Here is a 27,824-nt window from a genome sequence, read left to right on the forward strand (position 1 = left end):
TTCTGCTAACTTGGAGTCATTAATCTCTGTCAAGCAAGTTGAAGACCAAACATATTGTGACTGTGAGGTGGATAACTGTGTGTTTGAACTTTCCTACAGCTTAAGTGAGTCATATGGGATGTTCTCTGCATCCTTCATTTTGCAGGACCTGCAAATTCTACATTGAAGCTCCACTGTACAGCTCAATTACTCAACCAGCTGAGCCAAAACTGCCTTCTTTGTAAGTGCATAGCCAGAAGGAAAAAAAAAACTTGGACCATAAACCATCATATGTTTTTCATTATTGTAAATACACATAGGATTGACTTGTCTTTAAAGGGATTGACTTGTCTTTTAAAGGATTTTATCCTGACATTCACTTTTCAGTGAAACCCAGTAACATTCATCCACTTAGTACTTCTTCTCAATTGCTGTCTTCATCATATAATGGACTTGCAGACTGTTTTCCTGTCTCATACCCAAGGACAAGATCAACCAAGAGACCTGTTCAGGCTTTGAGGCAGTAACCTCATGTTAAGCTTCATTCTGGTTCAGCTCACATTTAAAAATGAACAAGCAGTTGAAAGGGCAGAAAGATCCAGGTCAGTATGCAACAGTGTCCATACTGATCTTTCTGCCCTTTCAACTGCTCCTTTTTTACAATGTGATTTAATAAACATGTGTGCTAAGATCCCCTTCTTCTTTATTATAAAAATGCAGGATAAAGCGAGATTAACACTGTTTCAGGATGTGTGAAACATTTGCTTGTAAGGTGTAAGCTATTGCTGATGTCTGAAAAGAAAGCTGTATGCAGTGTGTTTGTGAAAATGTGAATTGCAGGTTCATATGAATGATACCAAATCTGGTAGAATCATTTAAGATATGTGTGTAATATTGGCCAAAATGCTGCCAGTTTTCTTACACATCCGAGTCAGGGGTGGACTGAGAACAAAAAAAGATCAGCCTGGGAATTTACTTTAACGTGGCCCAGTACATTTGTTCAATATTAAATGAAAGTGCATCAACTGCTATAATGACATCAGATACATTAGACCTACAAACTACTGTATAATGCCTAATAAAGAGCATATTTTGTAATCATTGCAGTGCACACAAGTATTCACCAATATTCCCGAACCGGAACATAACTACACATTGCTATTCTATAACACTGCTTAAAGTAATGCATTGTCTTTTTGTGCTGAACTCTGCAGAGTCTTCTTCCATCGTTCAGCCGTTTTAAGTATCTATGTAACAGCAATAAACAGCAAACAAACAATATGCTAAAGCTGAAGCCAGATCTATTCCACTCATTTGTGTGAAGGTGAAGTGTTACAAATGTAGCCTAGTTGACTAATATTTAAGCTTGATTGTTCACAGTTGTATCAAAGGACTTCTGTACCAGGCTATATAGCTTGTACATAGCCTTGCATTTTTTCTACTACTTGAGCTTCTGCTATTCAATAATACTGTGTGTAAAAGTACGTGCTGCTTGTGTCATACAATGCTCATACGCTTTTATTGTTGTTGTTGTTGTCGATGATGATGAGCAAATCCAACCGCAAATCTCTCATGCTCCAGATGACAGAAACAGTCGTGTAAAACTGTGATATGTGGGTCAGCTGAACTTATTTCCTCTTTGTGTTTGCAGTTCCTGTTTTGTTAGTGTTCATTCAGCGATTAAGCATCTCATGAAGGCGCAACCAGGTCTAAAATTTGTCTTACGGTGTACTGCTTAGCAAGCTGTTGGTGGATGCTGTCTGCTGGTGCTTTCATTCAGTGGGTTTAGCAGCACTGGCTCTTGACCATGACAGATAACTTGGAGCTGGTTGTGCAAATCCTGGAGGATGTTGTAGGTGCAGGTCCGTTGTGGCCGTTCTATTCATGTGGCTTACCACCCGATGAGGATCGGCTAATTGGTGGCCCTGGCTAGGGTCCTTTTTCTAAGGCTTTCTCACAAAAGATCACATGGTGGTGGTAGCAGAAGGGGAGGGGGGGATTCGAAGAGGAGAGGTTTCCCCTCAAAGAATGTCTCTGTGGAAAGAGTCCTATTGCTGTCTGCAGGAGCGAATCGTCCCTCAACAAGTTATCTGTGACCCACTTGCCCATCCGTGTGTGAAGACCTCCTTTTATTTTCTCTTTTCGCTGGATTGCAACACTTCTTGTTACTTTTCGCATTGGGGAACTGTTGTTCATGGTGGAACACAAAGCGAGGCTTGTCCTGTAGGTCCCGTGTCCTGTCTCTTACATCCTCACGTCCATACAAGGACAGTGACATTGTCTGAACTGCTCCAGGAGCTTGATATTGATTCTCGGAGTGTGAGTTTCTATTGCTCAGAAACAGTGAAGAGAGAGGTCATTATTTCGCTTTAATCTTGTACTCTTGAATTGTAGAGGATCTTTAACATACTGCCTGTTGATTTTTCTTCCCCTGATTTAAATGTTTTAGCTAAGGACTAATGTTTTTGAAATAATTAACATTTGCCATTCAAAGTCACATCCAGGATTAAACAGGCAGCCTAGAGTAAAGAGGTGAGAAGGAGAAGGGATTTAAGGCAGGTTCATTTTCAGCCAACTCTTTCACTTTGTGTGTGGTTAAGAGCCAAAGCAGCTTTGAGTGGGCCTGGTTGAAAAGGTGTTATGACTTCTAATGATCACAATCTGCCAATCAGCCTGGTCTGCACTTGTATAGTGCTTTTTAACCCTAGCGGTTCTACAAAGCACTTTTTTTCATTCACCCATTCACACACCAATGGTAGCAGAGTTGTCATGCAAGGTGCTAACTTGCCGTCGGGAGCAACTTGGGGTTCAGTGTCTTGCCCAAGGACACTTCGGCATGTGGAGTCATGTGGGCCAGGAATCGAACTGCCAACCCTACGATTAGTGAACAACCCGCTCTACCACCTGAGCCACAGCCGCCCAAATATAATATGGTCATGTAATGGTTCAAATACTACATTTTTAAAGAAATGATCACTTCACATAAAATACATGGTTTAATTTCTACAATTTATGATGCATTTATAAGGATTAAACTGCCCCAGCAAGCGCTATAACCAAAACTGATATAGATTCAGTTTATTAAAAATTCCCTCGTGTCTACTGTTGAGATATTAATGCCGTCAGTGCAGCACACCGTCCTCTTTTTTTATTGTTTTATTTAACGAACAGTAATATCTCCTACAAATTGTTCCCTACAGAGTCATAAGTTGCCTAGAATCCTATTATAAGTGGCATCTGGTTTAGAGAAAGTTCCCCACCGATGAGTTTTACTATGTCGAAGGCAACCCAATACACACACAGGCTATGAGAGACCACTTTAGTTAGATGTTGGTGAGTCATTACTTCAACAGAGATCAATGCTTTTGTGGATCAGAAGTACATATGCAAATTTTCGTGATCAGAGGGAAACCCAGGAGAGGGATATAATATCTTGCCAGCTCAAGAAAAGTGTAGTTCTGAGAGTGCTCTATTTCAAAGCTGACAGTCTGACACAAATAGCCAAATCAGCGGCACTGTAACTGAGCTTAATCAATTTGGAGCATACCTGCTCAAGATACACAATATGCTTGACTCTTTTGACTTGTCCCCTAATTAGAAAGGGCAACTCGATGAGTCCTTTTTCTGTAAAGCAGTACACTGAGTAGTTAAAGGGAATATTGAGTAGCGTTTACGTAAGTGGTATTCATAAGTCAGCAGTTAAAAATATTCACTCATTCTCAGGTGTACTTGCCTCAGTGGAATTTTAAGGTTTAGTCATATTTGGTATGGACATTTTCATGATATGTAAAACAATCTAGCACAGATGGAAATAGGGTATGATTTACGTCATGTCTTGTGCATTAATGAAAATCAGTTTTAACTCGTGATTAAAAAAAGTAGATGTTCAAATGTTGTCACTACATTTCCTGAAGCTGTGTAACATACAATACACCATGCTGTGTGTCATTAGGTGGCTAACTTTATCATAAGACTTGCTGTGATTATTTTTGGCCACAGAAATGATTGTATCACCTGACTGGTTTGTGGAAGCCTGCTACACTGGTATTGGTCTGTGTGGGGGGTTGAAAGGGATGCCTTGTAAAGCTCAATAGGGTTTTCCCTCTGGACCTGCTACTGAGTAGTGCAGCTCCAGTGACAAACCCAGGAGAGCCATAAACCCAATGAGGGCCTCCCCTTCAATACTTCCCTGTTTTATAGCAGAGTCAAGTAGGATGTCAGCCATTTCACAGGGATCATGTCAGTTCAACAAAAGATTTCCTTTGAACATAAGACAATCATGACAACACACACGACAACAGCTGTTGAACTGGCGATTTCTTTCAGTTTAAAGCAGGTCTTTAACTGCCTGCTTTCTACGTCTTGATTTCAATGTGTTCTCACAGATTATTCATTGTCTCAGGCCGTGCACATGGGGATTCCATGGAAATGTGGTATCAAAGCATTAAATTCAGTGTGTCCCCTGCCCTCTTAGTCATTATATGGAATGGCGTAATGAGTCTTAATCAGTGGCAGGGCTGCTGCTGGTGTTGTGTTACAGTTTGGCTCATGCGTAGCGAGTGGTTTGATTGTGCTGTGGAACAGCCCTCAGTGAGTTTGAAGGTGGCCTTGATTAGAGCCGGAGCTCTTTCAGGGAGCAGGCCATGTCACCTCATTTTGAAACGGTTTAATCTGGCACTGAGGACAATGATGCCTTTAACTTTGCACACACACTCACACAAACACACACTTACACACACACACACACACACACACACACACACACACTCGACTGGCTTTGCTCAGCCACAGACTTCTGTCTCCCATCAGGATCAGTTGCTAAAACCACTATTCCTTTGATTTACCCTCTGGATGCCAACCGAAATTGCGTGGTTTCAACTTGAAAAGATTTGACTTCCTCTACCCCATGGACTCAATTATTTCTCCTTGCTTGAGTCGGCAAAATGTCAAGATGTGTACGGTCTTCTCACATGTGGTGCTGCTACATGGTAGCTGGCTTCTGTATGGCCAGAACACAAGAAACCTCCAAAGTAGAGCGCAATCTGGCTACGGTCACAACAGAGGTGGCCCTAATCGCGTCGGAGGAGTAAAGAAAAGGCACTGGGATTTGCAGTGTTGGCTGGAGGGGGGCTCTGTTCTCAACAGATAAAGCTGTTTTTGAAGGGCCCCCCGAGCGCAAAAGCCATTTTAAATCCTTAATGAGTCACTCAAATGAGTATTTACCTGAAATATTCCCTAATCTACCCTACAGTCATTTCTAGTTTGGCAGTGTACTCCCCGATTTTAATTATTATTATTATTTTTAATTCTTCCTCTGTGATTTACTGGCAGCTCTGTTTTTACTGATGATTGATGTACTAACTGTGTTCAATGGTCACGCCCTGGGGGGAAAAACGGAGTTCTCTGGAAAAAGAAAAATTATTATATTTTAAATTATATTTACAAATATACAAACTGATGAAAATCTACTCCTGTTTCCACTGCATTTTTCCCTAACAGATACTTGAAGTGGTCTTCAGCTTCACTTTAAATATTGCATATTATTTATATTGAAATGGGCAATATGCTTTCAGAACAGTTGTCCGTCCAGTACAGTCTGATGTCCATGGTTGCATTCATTGTTCTTGTACTTTTTTCATCATTTGATTAAAAAAAATTTGAGACGTTCATTTCCTCCTCAATTTAACATCTTGAATGCAACCATCCTCATCTTAAAACATGTTTGGATATTTATGTACACTTTTCAAAGTTTAAGTTTAATTAGTTTTAAAACAATAAAAGGTTATAAAAAATAAAAGGTTATAAAAAATAAAACACAGAAAAGACTCATTATTACCCTTTTATCAGCGATCATGGGAAAGAAACTACTGTTAGAGTTTGCCTTGGCCAACTTTTTGTACATAAAATGTAGCTTTATGAAAAACGCTGTCTGGATAACTGCTTTAAGTTAACACGAAGTAGGAAATGAATAAGACAGGCAGCATTAATCTTTTCCTGACTTGAGTTTACTGCTGGTTGCCATGATTTCACTATTCAGTTAAAACCTTCAGTCTATTTCAGTCAAAATATTCTGCCCCAAAATAATTATTTTAATTAATAATTCCCAGCACTGGTGTTCACATGTATAGTTAAATGAATTAGTTTTCATAACCTTACAAACCAAAAAGCTCACCTGGGATCTCCGCAATGTTTCTTCAGACATACTTTCTAAAATAATAATAATTATAATAATAAAAGATTGCATAATTACATGTACATGCTGATACTATGTATACTATGTATAATATAGATAATGGCCTGAAACACTGGATTGGCATGAGATTGTATTTGACATATTATATGATTCATTGCCACTGGCAGATTTTTTGATGTGAATGCATGTGATGTTGGCTCCCATGACATGGATTATATGAGAACAAAGGACAGAAATTGTGTTAAAGCACATCAAGTGGCTTGTGGACAGTTGGAAGTCAGTATCAGATCAGTATCAGCTCTCAGTCAGTAAAAGAGCTCGGATATTGGCATTTGAATTGAAGAAAAAAAAGTGAGATTGGTGCATTCATACATACATTTGAATCAATAAATATCCGATAAAAAACTCCCAAAAATGACTCATGTTGGGAAAAATAAACCATTATAAAGTCCACTGTATTCATTACTATTAGTACTGGCCACACTGTGTTGTCTTATTTGCATAAAGCTAAACTTCGCTCAACTTTATTGGATCACCCAACCCTCTAACTTCACTGTGCCAACAGCTGCTTCACCTCCTGTTGCTGTTAATTGCCAACTCTCAATGAAAATTAATGACTTCTGGCTGCTTTGTCACATCGCATTGGTGCCAGGGTGAAGGCAGGATAAGGGTCTGACACCAGTAACTACACAGATTCAGTTTTAACTGTTGCATTAAGAGGTTGCTAACTGCCAGTCAGAAGAAGTTCAATTCTTTTTCCTGCGTTAAAAGCTTGGTGGCAGTGTAAGTTTTATGGGTGGGATATTCATTACGCTAGAGAAAAGAAATTGGAAGGCAAAGGAAAAAGGAGAGAGTCTCTTTCTTACCTAGGCCAGTATGGCAGGAGAGAGCAGCTGATGCTCTCCGGCTGGACTCATTAGTTGAGTGGATATTTGAACCTAAGTACTCTCTAAGAGACAGTCGCTCTTCAATTCCATTAAGGCACTGTACATTATTCACCTGTTTCATTAATCAAATTTCCTCCTAAATTTACAGCACTTGAGATCCTAAAACAAACAGAAAAAGAGACGAAAATTAGCGGAGGGAAAGCTTTCGATTCAGCCTTTGTGAAAATGACAGAGGGCACTATAGTTCATTGCAGCTGAGCTCATCTTTGAGGACATTGTGTCTGCTCGAGCTGTTTCAAAGACAGTCTGCTTATCTGAAGGCTGAGATAGAGAATGAAGTCACTGATGACAAATTGCCTTGACAGAACGAATAGAAACAAAATGTTTTGGGGGGAGTCACTTATGGCTGTGGATCATTCGGGGCCTACTGTGGTGGCGTTTGTTTAGGAAGATACATTTTTAGCTGCATGTTGTCTCATACACTGTCACATAAACTATAAAATTGGGTTGGAAAGTGAGAGTGGCCCAGGTGACTTAACAGAAACTAGTTTTCATGGTGTTTTTATTCAGAAGTGTTGACTGTTGTAATGTTTCTCTCTCTCTCTTTTTTTTTTTTCATTTTTTTTTTTATTTATAAATTTAGGTACGTATGCCGTATTATATTGTGAAATATCTGCAAAGCTGAGCTATCCAACCTCTTATATAGTGATAGTAGTTGTTCTGAATTTTCTGTTCTGTGGTACTGTAATACACAGTTAAGCATATTAATGCTTAAATAATTATAACAACTTAAACCTCTGGCTCATGTGTCTTATAGCATATAGCTCTGTAACTACAATCAGACCAGGTAATGATATTTAGTTATGGATCCTGGGAGGATTAGAAATCATAATGGAGAAACTGAAATCATTTCAGACATTTAAACCGTAGGAAATGAGTCTCTCTGAGGCAGAATTATTGGCGAGTTCTTTAAAAGAGACAAAGATGGTTTAGGAACTCTCCCAATCCCTTCAAAGTAAAAACTTCCACTTTGCAAATATCAGGATATAGCTGGTGGTGTCTGCAGTATAAGCTCTTTTACTAGCGTTGTTTATTTTGCACCCGTGAAGTTTTTAGTCGAAAGGATCCCGTAATCCGCATGCCACGCAATCTACACTGAGTTGTTGCTGACAGTTCTGAGTTTCCTTTGTGCGTGAGGAGTTGTGCCTGGGAGAGATAGGTTCCTCGTCAGGGCATAGCTGCCGGTTTATACCATACTCTATTTCTCCCACATAACCTCAGTCAGCTTTGTTTTCATCCATACAGGCTTTTTGCTTTTTTTTGTTTGGTGAGCCTCAAGGAACCGACTGCCATTAGCACCCTGAAAATGTTTGCATGACCGAAAGCTAATAACACAACCACTGATTTGCACGTTGGCACATCGGAAATATCCGGAGCATGTGACTGAGCAGCATGAGGCACATAGTTTAGTGTTACTCACTTCCTAACTTGAATTTATAGAGAACAATCATTAACACTCTTTTATTTGCAATGAATTTCTTTTGGAGAGAAGAATATAAATGAGCCTGCTTGTATCATGTATTTACTATTCTCTTCAATGAGCACAAGGCTTTCAAATTAGTGCCAATTACTCAAAGGCTAAAATTGAATTACAGGGTCTAATAAATGGGCTGCGGCGGCTTCCTTTAACTTTGGCTTTCTGCTCACGTAATCCCCTACTGATTCAATTTACATGCTTGTTTCTGCTTTGTGTTTTTCCTTGCAGTGAGACAATAACTTTACCCCTAACCTTTGAAAGGAATAGAGACCAGTGATCTATAGCTCCCCCGACTAAATTAATGAGCAATTTCCATTAGAAAAATTACACGACACAACTGATCTAAGGATTGGGGAATCAAAAACGTCCTCTGACGCAGCGCCGAAAATTAGATATTGAAGAAACGTCATGTGTCCTTAGGTGGAGTTACTCCAGGGAGAAAGAGATATATTGAGACTCCCAAGCGAGGGAGGAAAAGATGCGAATGGGATGTTGTGAAGCAAGATTTCATGTGGATACCAAATCATCTTCCTGCTAGCAAGCTTAAAATGAGCCTTTGTGTTCTTCAATTGCGGTTGAAGATCTTGGTTTTATGTTGCATGCATGTGATTTGGTGATAGCATGTGTAATTAGTGTTCTGGGTACTGTAGTTACAGCCAGAGTGTGTACAGTTATTGTGTGTAATAGGTTCTTAGAGTGCGGTCAAGCATGCACATGTGCAGTACAGAAAACCCTGGTGTACACTAACAGCCAAAGGTTTGGACACAGTAGATTGAATATGTTTCATATATGTTTCATAATGTATGTTTAATTGTCTTAAGGACATTTTAATAAAGGCCTATGTTTGAAATGGAAATAGTGAAGGACGTTTATGTATACATTTAGTTCTGAAAATGTCATTTTTAATAAGTAGTTGTTGTTTTTTTTTACACATAAACTAGTTTTATGTAAGTAGTTTTCATTTAGAACACAGGAGAAGCAGCGAGGAGCTCAGCCTATTTGAGATCTTTAAGAAAATACTCCTTGGTGAAGCTCCTCATGAAGCTAGTTGAGAAGAGTGTGCAAAGCTTCATCAGGAATACTGTGTCAGAATTTTAAATATAAAATAGTGAGATGTCTTTATTATTATTATTATTATTATTATTATTATTATAAAATAGTAGAAATTGGTAAAAATGAAAAACAACTTTCTGTGAGCATCTGTGTCCAAAATCTTTGACGGTTATTAACATTTGGGCATCTTCAGTGCTAAGATGTTTGTATAAAAGATTCTCAGCAGCCATTCCCAACTGTACTATGGTTTAGAACTCTCACCGGGAAACCCGAACGTAATTTGTGTAGGTTTGGGATTTGGCTGTGGAATTTATCGATTGACTCAGACTTAATCAGTTGATGGGCAGTAGTAGAGATCTTACAGGACTCTATCCTATTAGGCGAAGCTCTGTCTAGGCCACGTTTCTGCTGTTGTCTTTAAAGGATCAAGAAAACTACAGCACTACGCATGTGCTAGATTCATGTGTATGAATACATTGCCAAGAGCAAATTTCTGAAAGGATTCAGCAATTTGACTTGAGGCTTTGCAGAAGCTCATTAACTATTTGAACATTGTCCCACATACAGGAGTAGTGGATTGAATGTGTATTGGAGGATCAGGAACCGTTTGGATTCCAATTACCATTCAGCTGAGAGGAGTGACACATGAACTCACTCACAGCCCATCAGAGGATTAGCATTCGCCTTGGATTTGGCTAGCATGCAACCTAGCAGTTCATTTGAGTGGGCTACTCACCAAAGAACAAAGCCAAGAAACAGATGTAAAGCCAAAAAACACGAGCAGTCGAAACACCAACAAATCAAAAACAATGATGCTTTTTGAAAAGAAGAAGCTTGGAGTTCATTCATACATGCTGTACAGCTCATCTATACATCTGTAATCTATTGTTGTTCTTACATGCACCGATATTGAAGAAGATTGTTCCTTGTAGCATTGCTCCTTTGGCAATATCCACTCCCAGAATGTGAAGTGTTAGAAATGCGTGGGGTGTTTTTTTGTACAAAGATAGTAGTGCCATTAGACTAGAGGAAGTTGCAGAGGGGCTCTAGCGCTGCCGAGTTTGTATGATGGTGTTTTATTTATACTCTCTTTTGTCTGTTCCACTTAAATACAGCTAAATACAGCATTTCTGTTCTGTTGAATGGGCTTCATGTTTTTGGTAGCCATAAACGGTTGAAAATATGACAAACAATACGGTCCTTAGTCATTATCATAGTCGCTTTGACATATTTATGACATATTGCCCTGCATCATGATATTGCAAGCATGTGCAATTTACTTAGTAAGCAATTATATATGACAGTAATTATATAGCTGTGAGCACACTGAGTACAAAGTGCCTGATTTCAGTAATTTCATTGTAAAAAAATAATATTTTTTTTAATGCCTGTCACAGGTATTAAAGCTAAACGAAGTTAATCAGTAGATTTCACAACATTCATTCTCAAAAAGTTTTTTGATGTAGTTGAATTGCATGAATGTAATATTTATTTATTCTTAGTCAAAAGATTTGCTCTGTCACCTACTGTGGAGTCTACTGATTATCTGTGGTCAGCTGCAATAATTGTGTGGCTTAAATTTTTTTATAATAATAATAATAATAATAATAATAATAATAATAATAATTATTATTATTATTATTATTATTATTTCTTTTTTTAAAATAATTTTTTATTTATTTATTGTATTTATTTATTTATTTTTACAAATCTTGTTATGCCTGCAAATTACAAAATTATTAAAGTATAGTAAATGATTTATTTACATATTTGCGTATTTTTTTTTGCTGTAGTAAATAGTGCAGAAACAGAAATTTAGTGTACTGAAAATAGTTCAGTGCTGCATAGACGCCATTGCACTACTGTTGTGCTTATTTTAGAAATGTGCCAAAAAGTCAGAAATATAGAAATCAGAAATATAACAGGCCTAGTGCCAACAAGAATTTGCTTAAAGTGGCTTAAAAGTATTCTACAATTGAGATACAGCCCACATTTTGCAGCTGCTATATTTTTATGCCTTCTTTGTGTGTGTATGTATGGAAATGAGAGCTGATATAAAGGAGCTCCCGTCTCCTTTATCAGCTCATGTTAACAGGAAATTGAACGGACAAGCCACTCGGCCAGCTGCATTTGCATGCGTGTTATAATATTTGATTTTGTCATCCATTACTTCGTGCTGAACTATCGAAAGCAGATGAATAGCGGTAGCATGAATGGAGTATGAGATATGATAAACGGATCAAAGTGAGGCAGGATATGATTGCCAGCCTCCTTCTTATCTTTAATAAATTTCTGTTCTGCTCAGTCTGTCAGTGGCACTTGGCTCAGTTTTGGGTTGTCTCCATCTGGCCCCTGCTTGATTAACAGAAATGAAAAAGGTTCCAACGTATGACTTTATTCTTTTCTCCGACTGCTATTGGAAGCAGCAGTTGGGGGTCTTCACGTATATTCTGCGCACAAAAGCTCAGTAGTGGCTGGTTTTTGGCATGCTGAAATCGCTGCTTGGCTTAGTTTTTGTGCTTCAGTGAAAGCTGCTTCACCTTAATTAAGAGCGTGGGTAGTGTGAGCTACATTTTATTTTACATATCATTTCCTTCACTGCACCGGTATCGCCTTCAGGCATTATTATCAAGCGTGGCCTCTTGGGAAAGGGGCAGAAAACTTCAATTATATTGCATTTCACTTACAGGTTATGTTGTCAAGAGTTGGTTTAATTCATTCTGGCCATTGTAACGTCTCACGTTGGTGAAGGTCTGATTAAAATCATTAGGCTGCTTTGACATTTGCTTCAAGATATACCGCTACTAGGTTGATGTGAAGCTCGTGCCACACTGAAGAGTGCTAAATTACTCCTCTGACACTCAGAAACATGCTGTTTATCCAGGTTGGCCCTCAACATGCTGTGTTAAGGAGCATACCGTGTTGTCTCGCCGTATGGCTGTAGCTTGATTGCGGGTTGTGCCTCTTTAATTCAGTGTTTGGCGATCATTGCGATGTTTGCTGTGTCTGATAGCGATCATTCCACCACTGTGTGAGTGTAAACCTGCACCGGCATGTGGTCTCCAGTGGATGAACAGGCAGCTGGAGGTGCGAAAGCAGTGCGCCCGACTACGTTGCAGACGCAGACTCATTTCCGCTAAGCTTTATTGCCTGCCACAAATTTCCTTTCAGCATCTGGGGTAATAAAGGTGTTGGCTTAATTTCTTACCGAAACACTGAGGTTTCTGTCTCAAGCTGCTTATTCAGTGTGCTGAATGAAAAAAAAAACTGACATTAATTTAATCTTTGGTTCATGCATTTGAAATAACATTTTTTAAAAAAACATTTAAAAACTGCTTTAGGAGAAAATCTATGCTCTTTTTTTTACATCCTAAACCCCCAACCCCCCACCACAACACACCCATGCATATGCTTACACGTAGGAGCTGTGCTGATTCAGACATTCAGAGAGCTATCACGGTTTAATCGTTAATCTTTTGGGCAAATAGGAAGCAACAGAATGACATTACATCCAAGGCATTTTACACACATTGGAGCTGTTTGCACCCACAATGCTAGCTTTTTAGTAAAGCTTAGCTAATTTACATAATTACTGTGTTTTGTGGCTGAAAATCATAGCTAGGTTAGCTAAGACTAATTACTTTGCGTAAGTGCGAAATATTTTCGAAAACTCACTACTGTGTACGCCTCATGGTTATAAACTCATGTCATTAGTTGGTGAGAAAACCAACCAGCATTTTGTCTAGGTATTTGGTGTATATGGTTAAATGAGCATAACCCATGGTGTAGGAAATAGTATGTCTCTGATTAAATAAACAGCCATGAAGGGTGAAATTGCTTAAAGAACATGGCTGTATTCTCAGTGACTGGCTGTCATGTCAGATTGAGACCATATTAGTCATGTCAGCCTACGCTGACGACGCTGATTTTATTTACAGTGGACAGTCTTGCCTGAGGTCTTGGATTTCGTTCAGGTCATCCATCAAGCAGTCAGCAGAGGCGAAACAATCCCAGCCACCGTGCTTTTTACTGAACGGTGTATAAAGTGCTACGATCAGCCCGGGTTAATCACGGAGCACAGTTTGACAACCCTTTTGAGTGTATATAGTCGAGATGCACACACTCGGAGATGGAGGTCATAGAGAGCATGTTTAGGAGAGCCAGCGCCTCTTCCATCAAGGTTGTTTCCTAGGATTTCAGTTGCATGCCCTATGCTATTAAGGGAATCTGAGTGGAGAATAGTGTTTTCACAGTGCTCTGAATGCTCTGTCGCTTACCCTCCCTCCGTCCCTCTGGCACCACTGTGTCGGAGAGATGGCTAGCAAGCGTGGCGGGGAGTTAGGAGTTGCATCGAAGACCTTAAAAGTCTTACTAAAAATGCTTACTTAAACCCCGCAGTGCAATTCCGTTTAAGAGAATTAACCAGTCACTTCTGATTGCACTCCCGACTTTGCAGCCATGATTTGAGTCGGAGGGGTGATTTGTTGCTACAATTCACTAGCATAAACAGAGGAATAAAAACGCCAGTAGGGCTGTAGGTTGTCGTAAATCTCCTCTGTACAAAAGAGAGCAGGTTTCAGTCCAAGTAAGTAATGGAAGGCAGAGCAATTGGGGAATAATTTCTTCCATCGATCTAATCATATGAGCTTCTCCAATTAATGAATCATATTGAATGGGATGTACGCTGGTAAAAAAAAAAAAAGAAAAAGAAAAGGGTCCACCTCAGGCTCAGCCATCGATCTGTGACGCATATTACTGAGCTAATCCAATTAATTTGTTTCGCTGGCAAGGCAAGATTGTAAAATCATGGCCTGCCCTGCATATCTGTACCGTGTTTGTGCAGGTGCCTATGATGCAACTAGTGAAGGAACTAAAGGACAAAACGGCTGTCTTCCTCTTTCTTGCAGGCTGAAGTGAAGACATAGTGAGGAGCCAGTGCAAAAATGAGGTCAGAGGCCTTGTTGCTGTATTTCACCCTGCTGCAGATGGCTGGGGCCGCCTTCCCAGAGGACTCGGAGCCAATCACTATTTCACATGGCAACTGTGAGTAACCAGGAGCTTCTGAGAGCAACGTCTACACCTCTTTGTTCTTCACTCCTCTTTCTTCTTTTTCTTCACTGTCCATCTTTCATACACATTCCTCATTCTCTCAGTCCCTCACATTTACTTCCCGCTCTGTTGCCCTCTCTTTTTCTTTTTCTTTTTCTTGTCTTTCGCTCATTCTCATGCACATTCCACCCTCACTTTTTTCTCTTCCTCTCATTTCTGTCATTTTGCCAGAAATGCTTCTCTCTCATGCTAAGAAGACAGCGATTTATTCATAACCTTTCAATTCTCTTTCATTTCTTTCACAACTTTCTTTCTTTTCTTTCGCTAATATCCTTTGCCTTTGTCTATTTCTCACCCATTCTCACTGATACATTCTCCTGTCTTGTAGTCTCACCTCAACTCTCTCCCCTCTCTTCAGCCCTTTATTTGTTCTCTCTCTCTCTCTCTCTCTCTCTCTCTCTCTCTCTCTCTTTCTTGCACTTTGAAACATGACTCGATGGTGAAGGAAGCACACAAGAAAATGTGAACTTTAAATGCTATTTGAAATGGAGTCTTTCTAACATCAAAGGATAATCCTTTATTTTCCCCCGTCAAAGCTTAAAGCCTTATGTTGAGGTCTAACTGCTATGTGGGGGCCCAGACATTTAGGGTGAATTTTATCTCCTTTTTTCTTTCGCTCTGTCAGTGAAACCAACTAGCCTACAATATTATTTGTTTATGTGCTTGGAATTATTTTGCCTGTATTTAATTTCCACCTCGTTGCAGATACAAAACATTATCCAGTGTTTGTTGGACACAGACCAGGAAGGAACAACACACAACGGCACAAATTGGATATTCAGCTGATCGTCATAACGAATCGGACTCTTTATATAGCCGCAAGGTCAGTTTGCTTACTGTCTACATGCATTGGGGCAAAGGATTTGTGTTGGAATGCAAACCACAAGACTTTAAGAGTGCCTCATTCTCACGCGACCATAGCGGCTTCTGCCATTCACCGAAATACACATCATCTCCGGCATTTTGAGGGAGTAGCATTTCCATATAAGTGGCATATACGCACACAACATAACCATAATGGCTCAAGCAGACTAACATGATTCATATGGTCTGTTGTCGACTCACAAAGTTCTTAAGAAGGGCACGAACTTTTCTCATGATATCTAGTTTAACGAGCTGCGTAGAGCAAATGATTTCTTATTAAATATTATATAATTGTTGCCAATATGCAGTAATATTATGGTAAACATAATATTTAGGAAATAACAGAGGTATGAAATGGTAATCGATTAAAAAAAACCCCTGAGACCACAGAAACTGCTACCTTAACTGGAAGAGTTCATCATTTTCATGTGTGAAACCAACTATTGCAGTTTGCTGGAAAAACAAAAAAAACAATCCAAATACACAAAGTTCAACAAAAAAAAAAATCAACATAGTTAATCTCCTAGAAATAATTACATGGTAGGATCACACAAATAGCTTGCAACTTATTAGAAAAACAATGAAAAGCAATAAAGAAATCCAAACTGAAGGGATGGATGGCACTATTGGCAGTTGTGAGAGTGAACAACGCTGGTGTGTGGTAGATATCTGGTGTGCGCAGAATTGGAAATAAATCATCTTTCCCCCTTTTTTGTGCTTCATGGGGCTTGTGCAAATGAAACTCTAGCCAGCAGTGCCAGTATCACCTTTGGAATATATGAGCGAACTGGAGACTGATGAGAGCGGTACTATGCACACAGCACACACTCCAATTCGCATTTCCTGAGCCAGCTAGGTAGGAGATAAGGGTCCTGTGGACTGGCGAGCCTTCACAAACTGCCTGGATGTTGTTTGGTGTATGTCCAGGCATTGCGGCTCTGCGGCTGTCATGCGTAAACGTTGTAAATACTCTTCTACCTAGTGTGCGAGAATAGTTATTGTAAGCTGTGCTAGTGTTTTGGATTTCTATTTTAAAATGCTAATTAGTCATGTAGTGTGCGGTTTTATACACGGCTCTGCTGAGGCACGTGAGATTTCATTCTGTTTGGTTTCATTCAGTTTGATGTATCTTGGCCCACAGATGGCCGACAGAGATGCAGTCCAAAAGCTGATGTTACTTGTGAATGGCTTCACATCATTTGGCTCATCATGAGGTCCAGTGATTAAAAGGTTAGCCAGCTCGATAGTGTAGCACACAGCACAGTTTTAGAAAAGTGGATTTGGATTTTTTTTTATAATTATTGGCAGTCTGGATGCACCAGAAGATGCTGTAAATAGCATGTAGTGGGAGGGCGGAAATATTTACCCACAAAGAATTAAATGAGGTTGTGATTACATAATTGTGGAAGTGTTTATATAAATTTTACATGTATTCCATGAGTTGGTTTGAAATACCTCAAGGTATTGTTCTCTTTTTAGCTAGCCCCCAGGTAGTCCTTGAACCAGAACATACCCTTTGGTTTTTAAAGCAAAAATTCCATAAGGATTTAAATGATTTTGGGCATTGTATTTGGGCTTAGAAGCACCCCCAAATCATCTGAGCTGTAGGTTGCCTTTCTAAAAGCAATATATGAATCAGTTTGCTGTGATGGCTAGCAGGGAGTGATCACTGAATGGTGGTAAAACCCTATGGCAACGGTTATCATGCTTTTTTTAGTCTAAGCCCTATTTCGTGAATAGTAAGTAAATAAGTAAGTAAGTGTGTGTCACTGTAGCCATCCCAGAACTCCACAGTTATTGTTGGCTTGCACATTCAAGAGACGTAGTGCTTTTCTGATGACATTACAGATAACTGTGTAGAATGTTCATGGATTGTAATTGGTTAGCACGTATTTCATTGAACAATGTTTCATAATGTGCTATTATTAAACACATACCACACTTTGCTAGGAAGCTAGTTAACATTAGACAAACTATTGTTACATTAAAACATAAGTCAGGTGGGAACTGGATGCAAATCATGAATTTTTCTTTCTTTCTTCTTTTTTTTTATGTTTAGGGGTAAATGTTTCCCTGCTGAAAAATCTAGTCTGTCCAGCTGCCAAGCTGGTCAAGCTTGTAGATCATCTTTGTTAGCTCGTCAGTGCTGGTAGAAAAGAAACAGTTCCTGAATGATTTTTTAAGACAAGAACACAACGGGAAGGCAATTCAAACGTCTCATTTCTTGATCAATTCGTTCACGTAATAAAGAAGCTGGAAAATAACTTTCCAGCAGACACAGATGGTCTACCAGCTTAATCAGCTTGATCTGTGTTCTGAGAGCTGAAAATAAAAATAAACACTGAAATATTCACTAGACTCACAAGCAAGCACTGAGGTAAACCTGCTTTACATTATGACCTGTAGACCACTATGACTTTTTTCCAGGACAGCTTGAACGGAGGTGGTCTAATTGATAAATTAGTGCTAAATTAGCCTTAAATCCTTTATAATTGACCTAACCGATTAGTAGAATTGGCTGGAAGTAGCATCTTTCTCAGTCTAGAAGGAATCTAGGGAGAAGCAGCAATTTTGTGACCCTTAATGCTGCTGAGAAGTTTGTGCAGATTCATTGTTCACATTCCCTTTTCCCTGTCTGCTGTTTGCCAGGGCAACTGTTCTCATTATTCTTTTGGGAGCCCCTTTGGCATGCTATGGGAATGGTCTAGTGGTCCATGAGGTATTCAGGTTCATCCCTTTCAAAACAGGTCAGCAAATGAGGTCCAGGAGTCTTGGATTCATCCAGTGTTTTCAAATCCCATTAAAGGTCCACTAATGATGAGAATTGGGCTTTCTCCTGTGTGCTTTTTCAGCTGGACTTAGAGACCCCAAACATACAATCCACACCGCCCACCACCACCCCCATCTGTGAATACAGCGATACGGATATATCCAGTGGAACTGTGCTTGAGCCGTCTTCGCTTTATCTACGCCACTTGGTTCCTGGTGTTGTTGTGCATTTGTGTATGTCATATCTAAGGTCGAACCAGACAATATACAATGTTGCCCCAGCCATCTACGATGTGGTTATGAAGGAGGCGGGTTGTAACTGGGGGTACGTTACTAGGTGTGGGGTGCATACTAACGAAGCCACCCATCCCTCCTGTCAGAGAGTGAGATTGTTTTACAAAAGGCCACCAGATGGACCACAGTGGCCCTCAGTCACCCCTGAAAAAAAACTGGGGTGTTATGAAAACGACATTCCTCAGCACAAAGCCTCTCTGTTCTCCTGGTGGGCGGCCAAGTCCCCCCACCCACCCCATGCCCAAGCACAACACACCCCGATATCAGATCTTTAAGAAAACGGATACACTTGCAGTTTTGTGACACCTCAGGCACTGCGAATAAAAGAAGGCGCCCGACTCATGAAGCCAAATGTTGGGTTTTGTTTGTTTACTTGTGGTGAGCTCCAGAGGTCTTTGTTTGCTTGGTTAGCCCAGCACTCGCACAGCATGAAAGGAACTCAGCACTTGTTACACTCGCTTCTTTTGCAGCTGGACGAAGAGCCGAACTGTTCAAAAGCTCTTCGGCTGTCATAATAGGAAGCCTGGGGAGCTTCATCCAGCAGGTAGCAAGTGTGGAGTCAGTGATGTGTCCACAGGTGCAGCTGGAGTTTGAACTGGTCATGTTTGCACAGTGACCGCTGCAGTATTCTGCTGGCAGGATGCATGCCTACCTCATTATCTATTGACTTATCTATTGCTTTGTGGCTGAAATAAACAGAGAATGTGCTGTTAAGTGTTGAAGAATGTGGAAAGGTTGGGTTTCGAAAGCAGATCAGGGTCAAGCCATATTATGTTCTTGGAAAAGTGTTCCATTTAGTTGATTTGGGGGAAACCCTTAATTTTTTTATTTAATTCTACAAGAGAGGCCCCTCCCATACTGAATGGCTTCTAAGTAGAAACCTAGTGTTGGAACTCTCAATTATCCTTTTATTTTATCTACGACATTAGCTAAATGGCATGTGCATTGAACTTTGTTTTCATCATGCATTGTAATATACTGTAAGAGTACAGAATATGTGCCCAATAATGTTTAATGGCCCACTGTGTAGATTTTCATGTTGAACTTTACGATGTAACGACGTACGTTTCATTCAGTTAATGATCCTCAGCAGTTGTAATTATTCGGTAGAATAGAGTTTCATTAACGGAGTGTGTGACAGTCAGTTGAGATGACACCTTACCCATGCTAATTGAAATGCGTTAGGAGTGGAGCTCAATTACTCCTCAGAAGTACTGGTATAGGATCACCTGGGGTTTAGCTTTCTGTAATCTAGAAGTGTGTCAGTGATCTTGAAGCTAAGAAGTACAGACTTTGAAACCAACAGAGATATTGGGAGTTTGTACTTTGTTTGTAAGCACAGGTATGATTCTTCTTCATAAGCTTTAGACTTGGTGGTGCACAGAGAATAAGCAACTATTAGGAGCTGCAGAGAAAACACTGACCGTCATAGCTGTATCGGCGTCAGCAGCCCAAATCATTTTGAGCACCGTGTAATGAAGCTGTTTCAAACTAGATCATTTCTTGGCTCAGAATCATGCAGGACTCGCCATTTATCCAAGGCAACTAAGAGTGAGAATATCTTACCTTTCTTCAAACAAAAGCTGCTACCCCATGCAATAGAGTCTGGGGACTGTGAACTATTTGAAATTCGACACATGTATGATTAATTACCAGCTTCTGACGGAGACTTTGGATAACATAATTGGAAAGAAGTTTATCCAGCTGGAGATTGCCAAGCCCCAGGAAACTTGTATAAGTGGATTCATTTCAGAAATGGCTTCTCTTCCAGACTTTATTAAATTTGTATAATGAGAACGCAAGCCACTGTGCAGGTTGTTAGATATAATTAAACTGAACTCGGCGGATGTTGACGAGGCACTCTGATTAAACACACATTTACAAGTAGTCTCAAACAAATCAAATAGTTTACAGCCCAGCCAGTCCCACCTATCCAAAATGGACACTACAGTATATTCTCCAAATTTTCTACATACAAATTGTGTGGGCTTTCGAATGGGTTATTTAACCTGAGTTTATCAGCACCACATGCCAGTGGAGATTTTGTTATAACCAGTCGAAACACATAACTTCTGTCTCGTATTTTAATGAGTGTTGGTATCGATTTCCTGTGGTTGAGTACTGAACTTAATTGACCTGAACAGCGCAGAATGACTTGGCACTCTCCCAACAAGCAGCCTTGCACCAGAACAAAGGCAGCTTTGTGGGTGCCGAAGCACTTTAAAACCTTTGTTACTTGTGCCTATTCCCTGAAGTGGTGTTCATTTTTAAATGGAAAGCACACTGGACATTGACAGTAATGACGGTCTCTAATTCCACGTCCAAATGAATTCTTCTTGTCATGTTTCCAGGGATCACATATATACAGTGGACATTGACACAGCCAACACGGAGGAGATCTTTTTCAACAAGGTAAGCGCTTTGTATCAATCTGTCTTCACTCGTCACTCAGCCTACTCCATCGTAATTTCCTGGCAGCACTGAAAACCAAGCATGAGACACTCCAGCACTGTGACGCTGCTAAGCACATTATCCTATCAAGAGTCGTCGCTATGCGTCATCTATCCTAAAAAGAGGGACCCGGGAGGCTGGAGATTTATGCGTATATGTAACTGCTCCCGATTATGCCAATGCTCTGAGCTGTGCAGTGGAATACCAACGCAATACATGATTGATCCTGGGTCTGAGAGCGCGAGAGAGGTTGATTAATGAAAGGGTGTAATTTAGCATCAGTGATTTAATCAATTAGCAGTTTGTAAATGCTTCTTAGAGCTTACATCGTATGTTAGAATGACTGCTGATTTGACCTCAAGGGGAATAAGAGGCAGACATAATCTAGTCTAATGTGTTGCATTCGTTGCACAAGCCTGTCTTCAGTGTAAAGCCTAAGCAGATCAGCACTGATTCACCATTGATTTTCTCTCCACAGAAACTCACATGGAAGTCCAGACAACCTGATGTGGATACCTGTAGAATGAAAGGAAAGCACAAAGTATATGGATCATTTCTTTATATTTTTTTATCATGTCATCATAACACAGGGAATGTTTCTACTCATCTAGATAATGTAATATTTTTGAAATCTAATAAATGCTTTTAGGACCAGACTAACATCATTTTGTAACATGAGACATCATTATGTATTTGAAAACGGCATAATTGGCAACCTAATGGACCGAAATAAAAGGTGATAAAATGGCATGATGGGCACGTTTGACTTTTTAGCAGCACAGTAAACATGTAGACTAGTAATTTAATACGGTTACACAAGTCATGCTTAATTTTTTTTTTGTACACCTGTTCTCATCTCCAGGACGAATGCCACAATTTTATCAAGGTCCTTCTCCAGCAAAATGATGACACTTTGTTTGTGTGTGGGACCAACGCATTCAACCCTTCTTGTCAAACCTACAAGGTATCACTATCTTCCCTATGGCATCTCTTCACACAACAGGATGTGCTGTAGATTTGGCATGCAGACAGCGCAATACGAGATGACATACTATAGCAGGAAAGCCAAGGAGCTATGAACAGTGATGGATTATGTCTGCATGAGTGATTTGCAGGTGTGCGCCCACAGTGTTGATAAAAAGCAGGGGTAACCAGCTGTGCATGGATGGTTTGCTTTAGTCCCATGTGAATGCAACAAGTAGTTAGATGTAAGCAGGTTGACTTTATGCTGTGACATATTTATCAGTGAGTAATGTCTCTGGCTAGATAAGTGTGAGAGCCCGCACTGTCTTCTGCAAGAACGTTTCAAATGTCTTTAAAAGGGCACACCGTATTGAGAAATAGACCCAGTGTAGAATAGACCAGTGTACAAGAGGATTCCTTGGGTGTATTTTTTTCTTTCTACCTGGTTTCTGAGGTATTAGTTACTGATGACATTTAATTAGTTATAGTTAACTGACATAATACGCTACATGGCCAAAAGTTTGTGGACACCTGACCATCACAACCATATGTGCCTTTTGAACATCCCTTTTCAGATTTAGTCTGCCCTTTGCTGTTATAATAGCGTCCACTCATATGGGAAGCTTTCCACTAGATTTTGGAGCTTGTTTGTGAGGATTTGTACTCATTCAGCCAGTGAGGTCAAGCACTGATTTCGGATGAGGAGGTACTGTGTGGGGCTCAGTCAGCATTCCAGTTCATCGCAAAGGTGTTCAGTGGGGTTGAGGTGAAGGCCATTGGATTCTTTCACACCAACTTTGGCAAACCATGTCATCACGGAGCTTGCTTTGTGCACCGGGGCATTGTCATGCTGGAACAGTTTTGGGGCCCTTAGTTGCAGTGAAGCGAAATCCTATAAGACATCTTATACAATTGTGTGCTTCTACCTTTGTGGCAAGTTAATCATATTAATTTACATGTTTTAAATAATTCATCATTAATTTCATGTTTTCCAGTAAGTAAGGTGTAAAGTCTGTGTAATAACTGGCACAACAAAAAGTCCCAGCCTTTTAAAAAAAAGAGACTTAATTCCTTTTGCCAAGAACTGCAGTATCTGCTCACAGATTTCCCACCCCAAGGGATATTTGGCCCTTGCTGGGTTGTGTGACTGCGGAGTCAGACGGTGCATGTGTGCGTCCACCATGGCCACTTTTTCACCTTTCCATCCTCGCAGCCTGAGGACTCTGAAAAAGGGGCCTCTGTTTCAAGTCCAAACTCAGCCCACATTAATCAGAGAGAGCAAAGAGAGAAAGAGAGAGAATCGAGGAGGGGGGTGGGCACTGTACAAATGTTCAACTGACAGAACGACAGCTCTGCTCCGTGCACTCACACACACGCCTCTCACTCCCAAGGGCCCATCTGTAGCCCACTCAGCACTTGTGCACCCTGGGATCACTCAGACAGAGACCTCAAACTCGAACAAGCGAGTAGTTCTTTGTGTATTGATACCTCCCTCAGCCTTCTGATATACAGGTGGTGTGGATTATGTCACCTGTTGCTGGATGGAGCTGTGGGGAAATAAGGGGTGGTGAGGTGATGCCCCTTACCATGTAATTACCGACAACGTACAAAAAAACTTCCCATAACCATTTCAAAGAGGGGCCCTGCCTAGTGCCTTACGGAAACCATAAGTCCATATGTGAATGATGGGTCTCTTGGGTGTAATGTGATACACCTCCTACTGTTGACTACAGAATAGTCAGTGGCTGCGCTCGGATTCCTGGCAAAAGTTGAACCTTTGATGGAATTAATGAAAATATCCATCAAAGTCATTCTTAAAGGGAACTCTACAGGATGTTCTAGAGAAACAAATCTGTCAGGACCTTTTTATGATTCATCTGGTCTATAAGATAGGGGTTGACCTCATATACCAGACTACTGTTTAGGAGTCTCTTCCTCCCATTGAAAAGCAGGAAAAGCTTAACAGCTTGAGAGACAGACTTAGCACAGAACAGCCCTTACACTGCTACACTCGCAAATTAAAATATATATATATTTTACATATATATATATATATATATATATATATATATATATATATATATATGTTTTTGAAGTATTATGTATAGATTAATGAGGTTTACTATCTAATATTACTAATTCCAGTGGTGTTCTTCTTTGGTGTAACACATTTTGTAGGAAATGTTCATTAGGCTTCTGGTGTTGGCTTCTGATATTTCATATCCTCCAGCAGAAATTCTAAATGCGCCGAGACTTCAGCGTGACCTTTTTCACTCGGTAGATAATAGCTCTTTCCGCCAAGAAAAAATAGAATACGAAATAACCTGTTTGGAAGCTAGACAGGGTGGCGTAAGCAGTTAAATTTTTTGGCAAGCTCTGTCTATTGTCAAGAGTAAGAAAGGCTGTTAAAAATAACTCCTTGAGAGAATATCTCTGTATGTACTCTGAATCATATCTCTAGATATGATTTTAACACAGTATTTAATACGTTTGTTGTTGTTGTTGTCACATTAAATTTCCCCCCTCACATTCCTTATGTTTATTTTGTTCGCATTAGAGCTTTTGGAACTGAACAGAACAGCATTGTTGTACAGAGTTTAGGGGCTCCCTTACTGCTCCCTTGAGTGTAGTTGACCTCTGACCTTTGGCTTCCTTTCTCTAGACGGACACACTGGATGCGCTTGGGGAGGAGATTAGTGGAATGGCCCGGTGCCCGTATGATGCCAAGCATGCCAACGTTGCCCTGTTTGCTGGTGAGGCATCTAATGAACTGTTTTTATACGAACACTCCTAAAACACTTGCTAATTTGCTCATTATAGAAGATTGGTTTTACTTGGATCATTTTATTTCTAGACTGTTGATACTCAGTAATAGCTGCAAGACATGCCCTAGCTTTAAAATAGTGACGCAGATCGTCATCATTAGATGGCCTATAAAAAGACATGTGAGGAATACAGGGAACTCCGAGGCAGGCTGAGCTGGTGGCAGCCATTCTGCGACAGTTGCTCTCTGTTTCTGGGAAGAGCATGTTGCTTGGCAAGATTTCGCCTGTGGTCAGTTTGGAAACACATGAAACTATTGTGGTAGTAGAGGGAAAAAATGCAGAGTCTTCCCTGAAATATGGGGATTAAAAATAACTCCCAATATGGAAAACCCAGATGAGTCATCTCTTCATTAGTGGCTTGAAAAAGCTGTCCAATTTGAGGTCTGCTAAAGTGATTCATGTGATTGTCATAGTTACACTAATTACATTATTGCCATCATATTTTATTTGTTTTGCCAATGAAGAGCAAACATTTGACTATGAGTCATTAACCTTTACTTGCATTGCAAGCCTCATCTCTGGTGATGGTGTCTTGGGTTTTGGTTTGGGTTTCTCTGGGCTGGTCTCTATGCATGCTTGTGTAGCAAATTTCACAGAGTGGAACCTTATTGCATGATGTTTGTTTTGTAGATGGAAAGTTGTACTCTGCTACAGTCACTGATTTCCTGGCCATCGATGCCGTTATTTATCGTAGCCTGGGAGACAGTCCGACTCTGCGCACAGTAAAACATGATTCAAAATGGCTAAAAGGTGAGTAAACAGAGAAACTGTGTGGGATTTGGGTTTCATACACAAAGAGCACGTCTCTAAATGCAATTAAGCCAGGTTAAATAACATTTCCTTTTCATTTTCTGCCTTGCTGAGGTAAACTTCAAATTCAATTCAATTTTATTTGTATAGCGCTTTTAAAAACGGACACTGTCCCAAAGCAGTTTTACAGAAATATATAAATTCAGGATATAGATTTTAAATGTATGAATTTATCCCTAATGTGCAAGCCAGAGGTGACATTGGCAAGGAAAAACTCCCTGAGATGATATGAGGAAGAAACCTTGAGAGGAACCAGACTCAAAAGGGAACCCATCCTCATCTGGGTGACAACGAATAGTATAATTATAAATAAATCCCTTCTATAAATGCGCTAATACTAAATGTTCAAATAGTGCCGTTGTGCTACCAGGAAAATTCATTACAGTTTTACATGAAGTCTATTTTGTTGAACTTCTCCACTGTTTACTGATGGAGACTTGAGCGCAAAACTGTTTGTGGCAATTGCAGTGCTAAGCCTATAATAGCAATTTGTAGTCCTGGCCATCATAGCATAACTGTTCTCATGAGTTGGGGTCCAAAGCCATCCCCATGGTCTTCAAGTGGCACCATCCTCAGCAATCTCAATGATCTTTAGGCTGCACCATGTGGGGCCATCCTCAGCAACAGCATGTAACTTCCAATTGATGAAAACTCCAACCAGAAGTAGGGCATCAGGATGGATCAGGCATGTCTGGAGTGCAGAAGGGGTCAGGATCACTGACATCTCAGGAGTGTCATTTGTAGCTCCACAGAAAGAGAGAGGGAAAGAGAGGGAGAGATTATTAGGTATGCTTATTGTCCTGTAATGGTTAAGGACAATGTACTTTGCGTGAGTGCAACCAGGGACTCCGGCAAGACCAGCTATGACAGCAGGGTGAAGAGACCAGGGTGAACACATGAAAGCTATGCCTTACCTATGAAAAAAACTATTCACAAAAAGCTTGACTAAACAAATATGTTTTCAGCCTGGACTTAAACACTGAGACTGTGTCTGAGTCCTGAACACTAATTGGAAGGCTGTGGGGCTTTGTAGGAGAAAGCTCTTTGCCCTGCTTTAGCCTTCACTATTCGAGGTACCAACAAATAGCCTGCACCTTTTGATCCCAGTAGGCTTGGCGGATCTTAAAAGACCAAAATTTCGTTCAGGTACTGTGGTGTGTGACCATTCAGTGCTTTATAGGTCAGTAGTAGTATTTTATAATGAATGCAAAATTTTACTGGGAGCCTATGCAGTGTGGATAAGATAGGGGTGATGTGGACATATCTTCTGGTTCTAGTAAGGACTCTTTCAGCTGCATTCTGGACTAACTGGAGCTTGTTTATGCACCTACTGGAACATCCAGACAGTAAGGCATTACAATAATCCAGCCTAGAGATGCGTGGCAAGGTGCTTATATTATGATCAATACGCAGTTTAAACGAGATGAGATAATGGTCTGAGATAGCTTCTAACTGCGGAAGTCTTACTATATTTCCTATATTCCATATGTTAATATCAGGTCAAGAGTGTGACCACCATTATGAGTGGGTCCTATTACATTCTGATTGAAGCCTACTGAATCTAGAATAGACACAACCGCTGTTCTCAGAGGGTCTTCCGGGTTACCAAAATGAATTTTAAAGTCTCCTACAATTAAAGATTTGTCTAGAGAAGCAACCAAGTTTGAGATGAAATCTGCAAATTCACCAAGGAATTCAGAATATGGCCCTGGGGATCTGTAAATGATAATTAGCGGAATTGACTTGGTAGACTTACTGTATTTTTTGTGGCTACATATGTTAAACTAGTATAAAGAACTTCAAAAGAGTTGAATTCATGACTTGGCTTTTGTGTGACGCCTAGGTTATCATTATAAATACATGCGACACCTCCTCCTCTCCCAGTTAGACGGGGCTGATGTGTATAATTGTATCCAGGAGGACTGATTTCATTTAGTGCTATGTACTCATTTGGTTTAATCCATATTTCTATTTAAACACATTATATTAAACTCCTGATCAGTAATGGTTTCGTTAACAATAAGTGCTTTTGACATAAGAGATCTAATATTTAACAGTCCTAGCTTCAGATCAAAGGTGCTGGCTGTGCA

At 40.1% G+C, this 27,824-nt stretch overlaps 1 protein-coding gene across 1 annotated transcript in view; it reads left to right on the forward strand.

Moving 5' to 3' along the window:
* sema6a (sema domain, transmembrane domain (TM), and cytoplasmic domain, (semaphorin) 6A) overlaps nucleotides 1-27,824 on the forward strand; it is a 76,837-nt gene that overhangs the window by 10,470 nt on the left and 38,543 nt on the right. Inside the window, exons 2-8 of the mRNA XM_053624999.1 lie at nucleotides 14,557-14,692; nucleotides 15,464-15,581; nucleotides 21,037-21,097; nucleotides 21,615-21,677; nucleotides 21,999-22,100; nucleotides 24,762-24,852; nucleotides 25,555-25,674. Of these exons, the coding sequence (XP_053480974.1) occupies nucleotides 14,593-14,692; nucleotides 15,464-15,581; nucleotides 21,037-21,097; nucleotides 21,615-21,677; nucleotides 21,999-22,100; nucleotides 24,762-24,852; nucleotides 25,555-25,674 (655 nt within the window). The 5' untranslated portion in view covers nucleotides 14,557-14,592. The remainder of the gene's footprint in view (nucleotides 1-14,556; nucleotides 14,693-15,463; nucleotides 15,582-21,036; nucleotides 21,098-21,614; nucleotides 21,678-21,998; nucleotides 22,101-24,761; nucleotides 24,853-25,554; nucleotides 25,675-27,824) is intronic.

Source organism: Ictalurus furcatus, chromosome 5, assembly GCF_023375685.1.
Source record: "Ictalurus furcatus strain D&B chromosome 5, Billie_1.0, whole genome shotgun sequence".
Classification (NCBI taxonomy): Eukaryota; Metazoa; Chordata; class Actinopteri; order Siluriformes; family Ictaluridae; genus Ictalurus; species Ictalurus furcatus.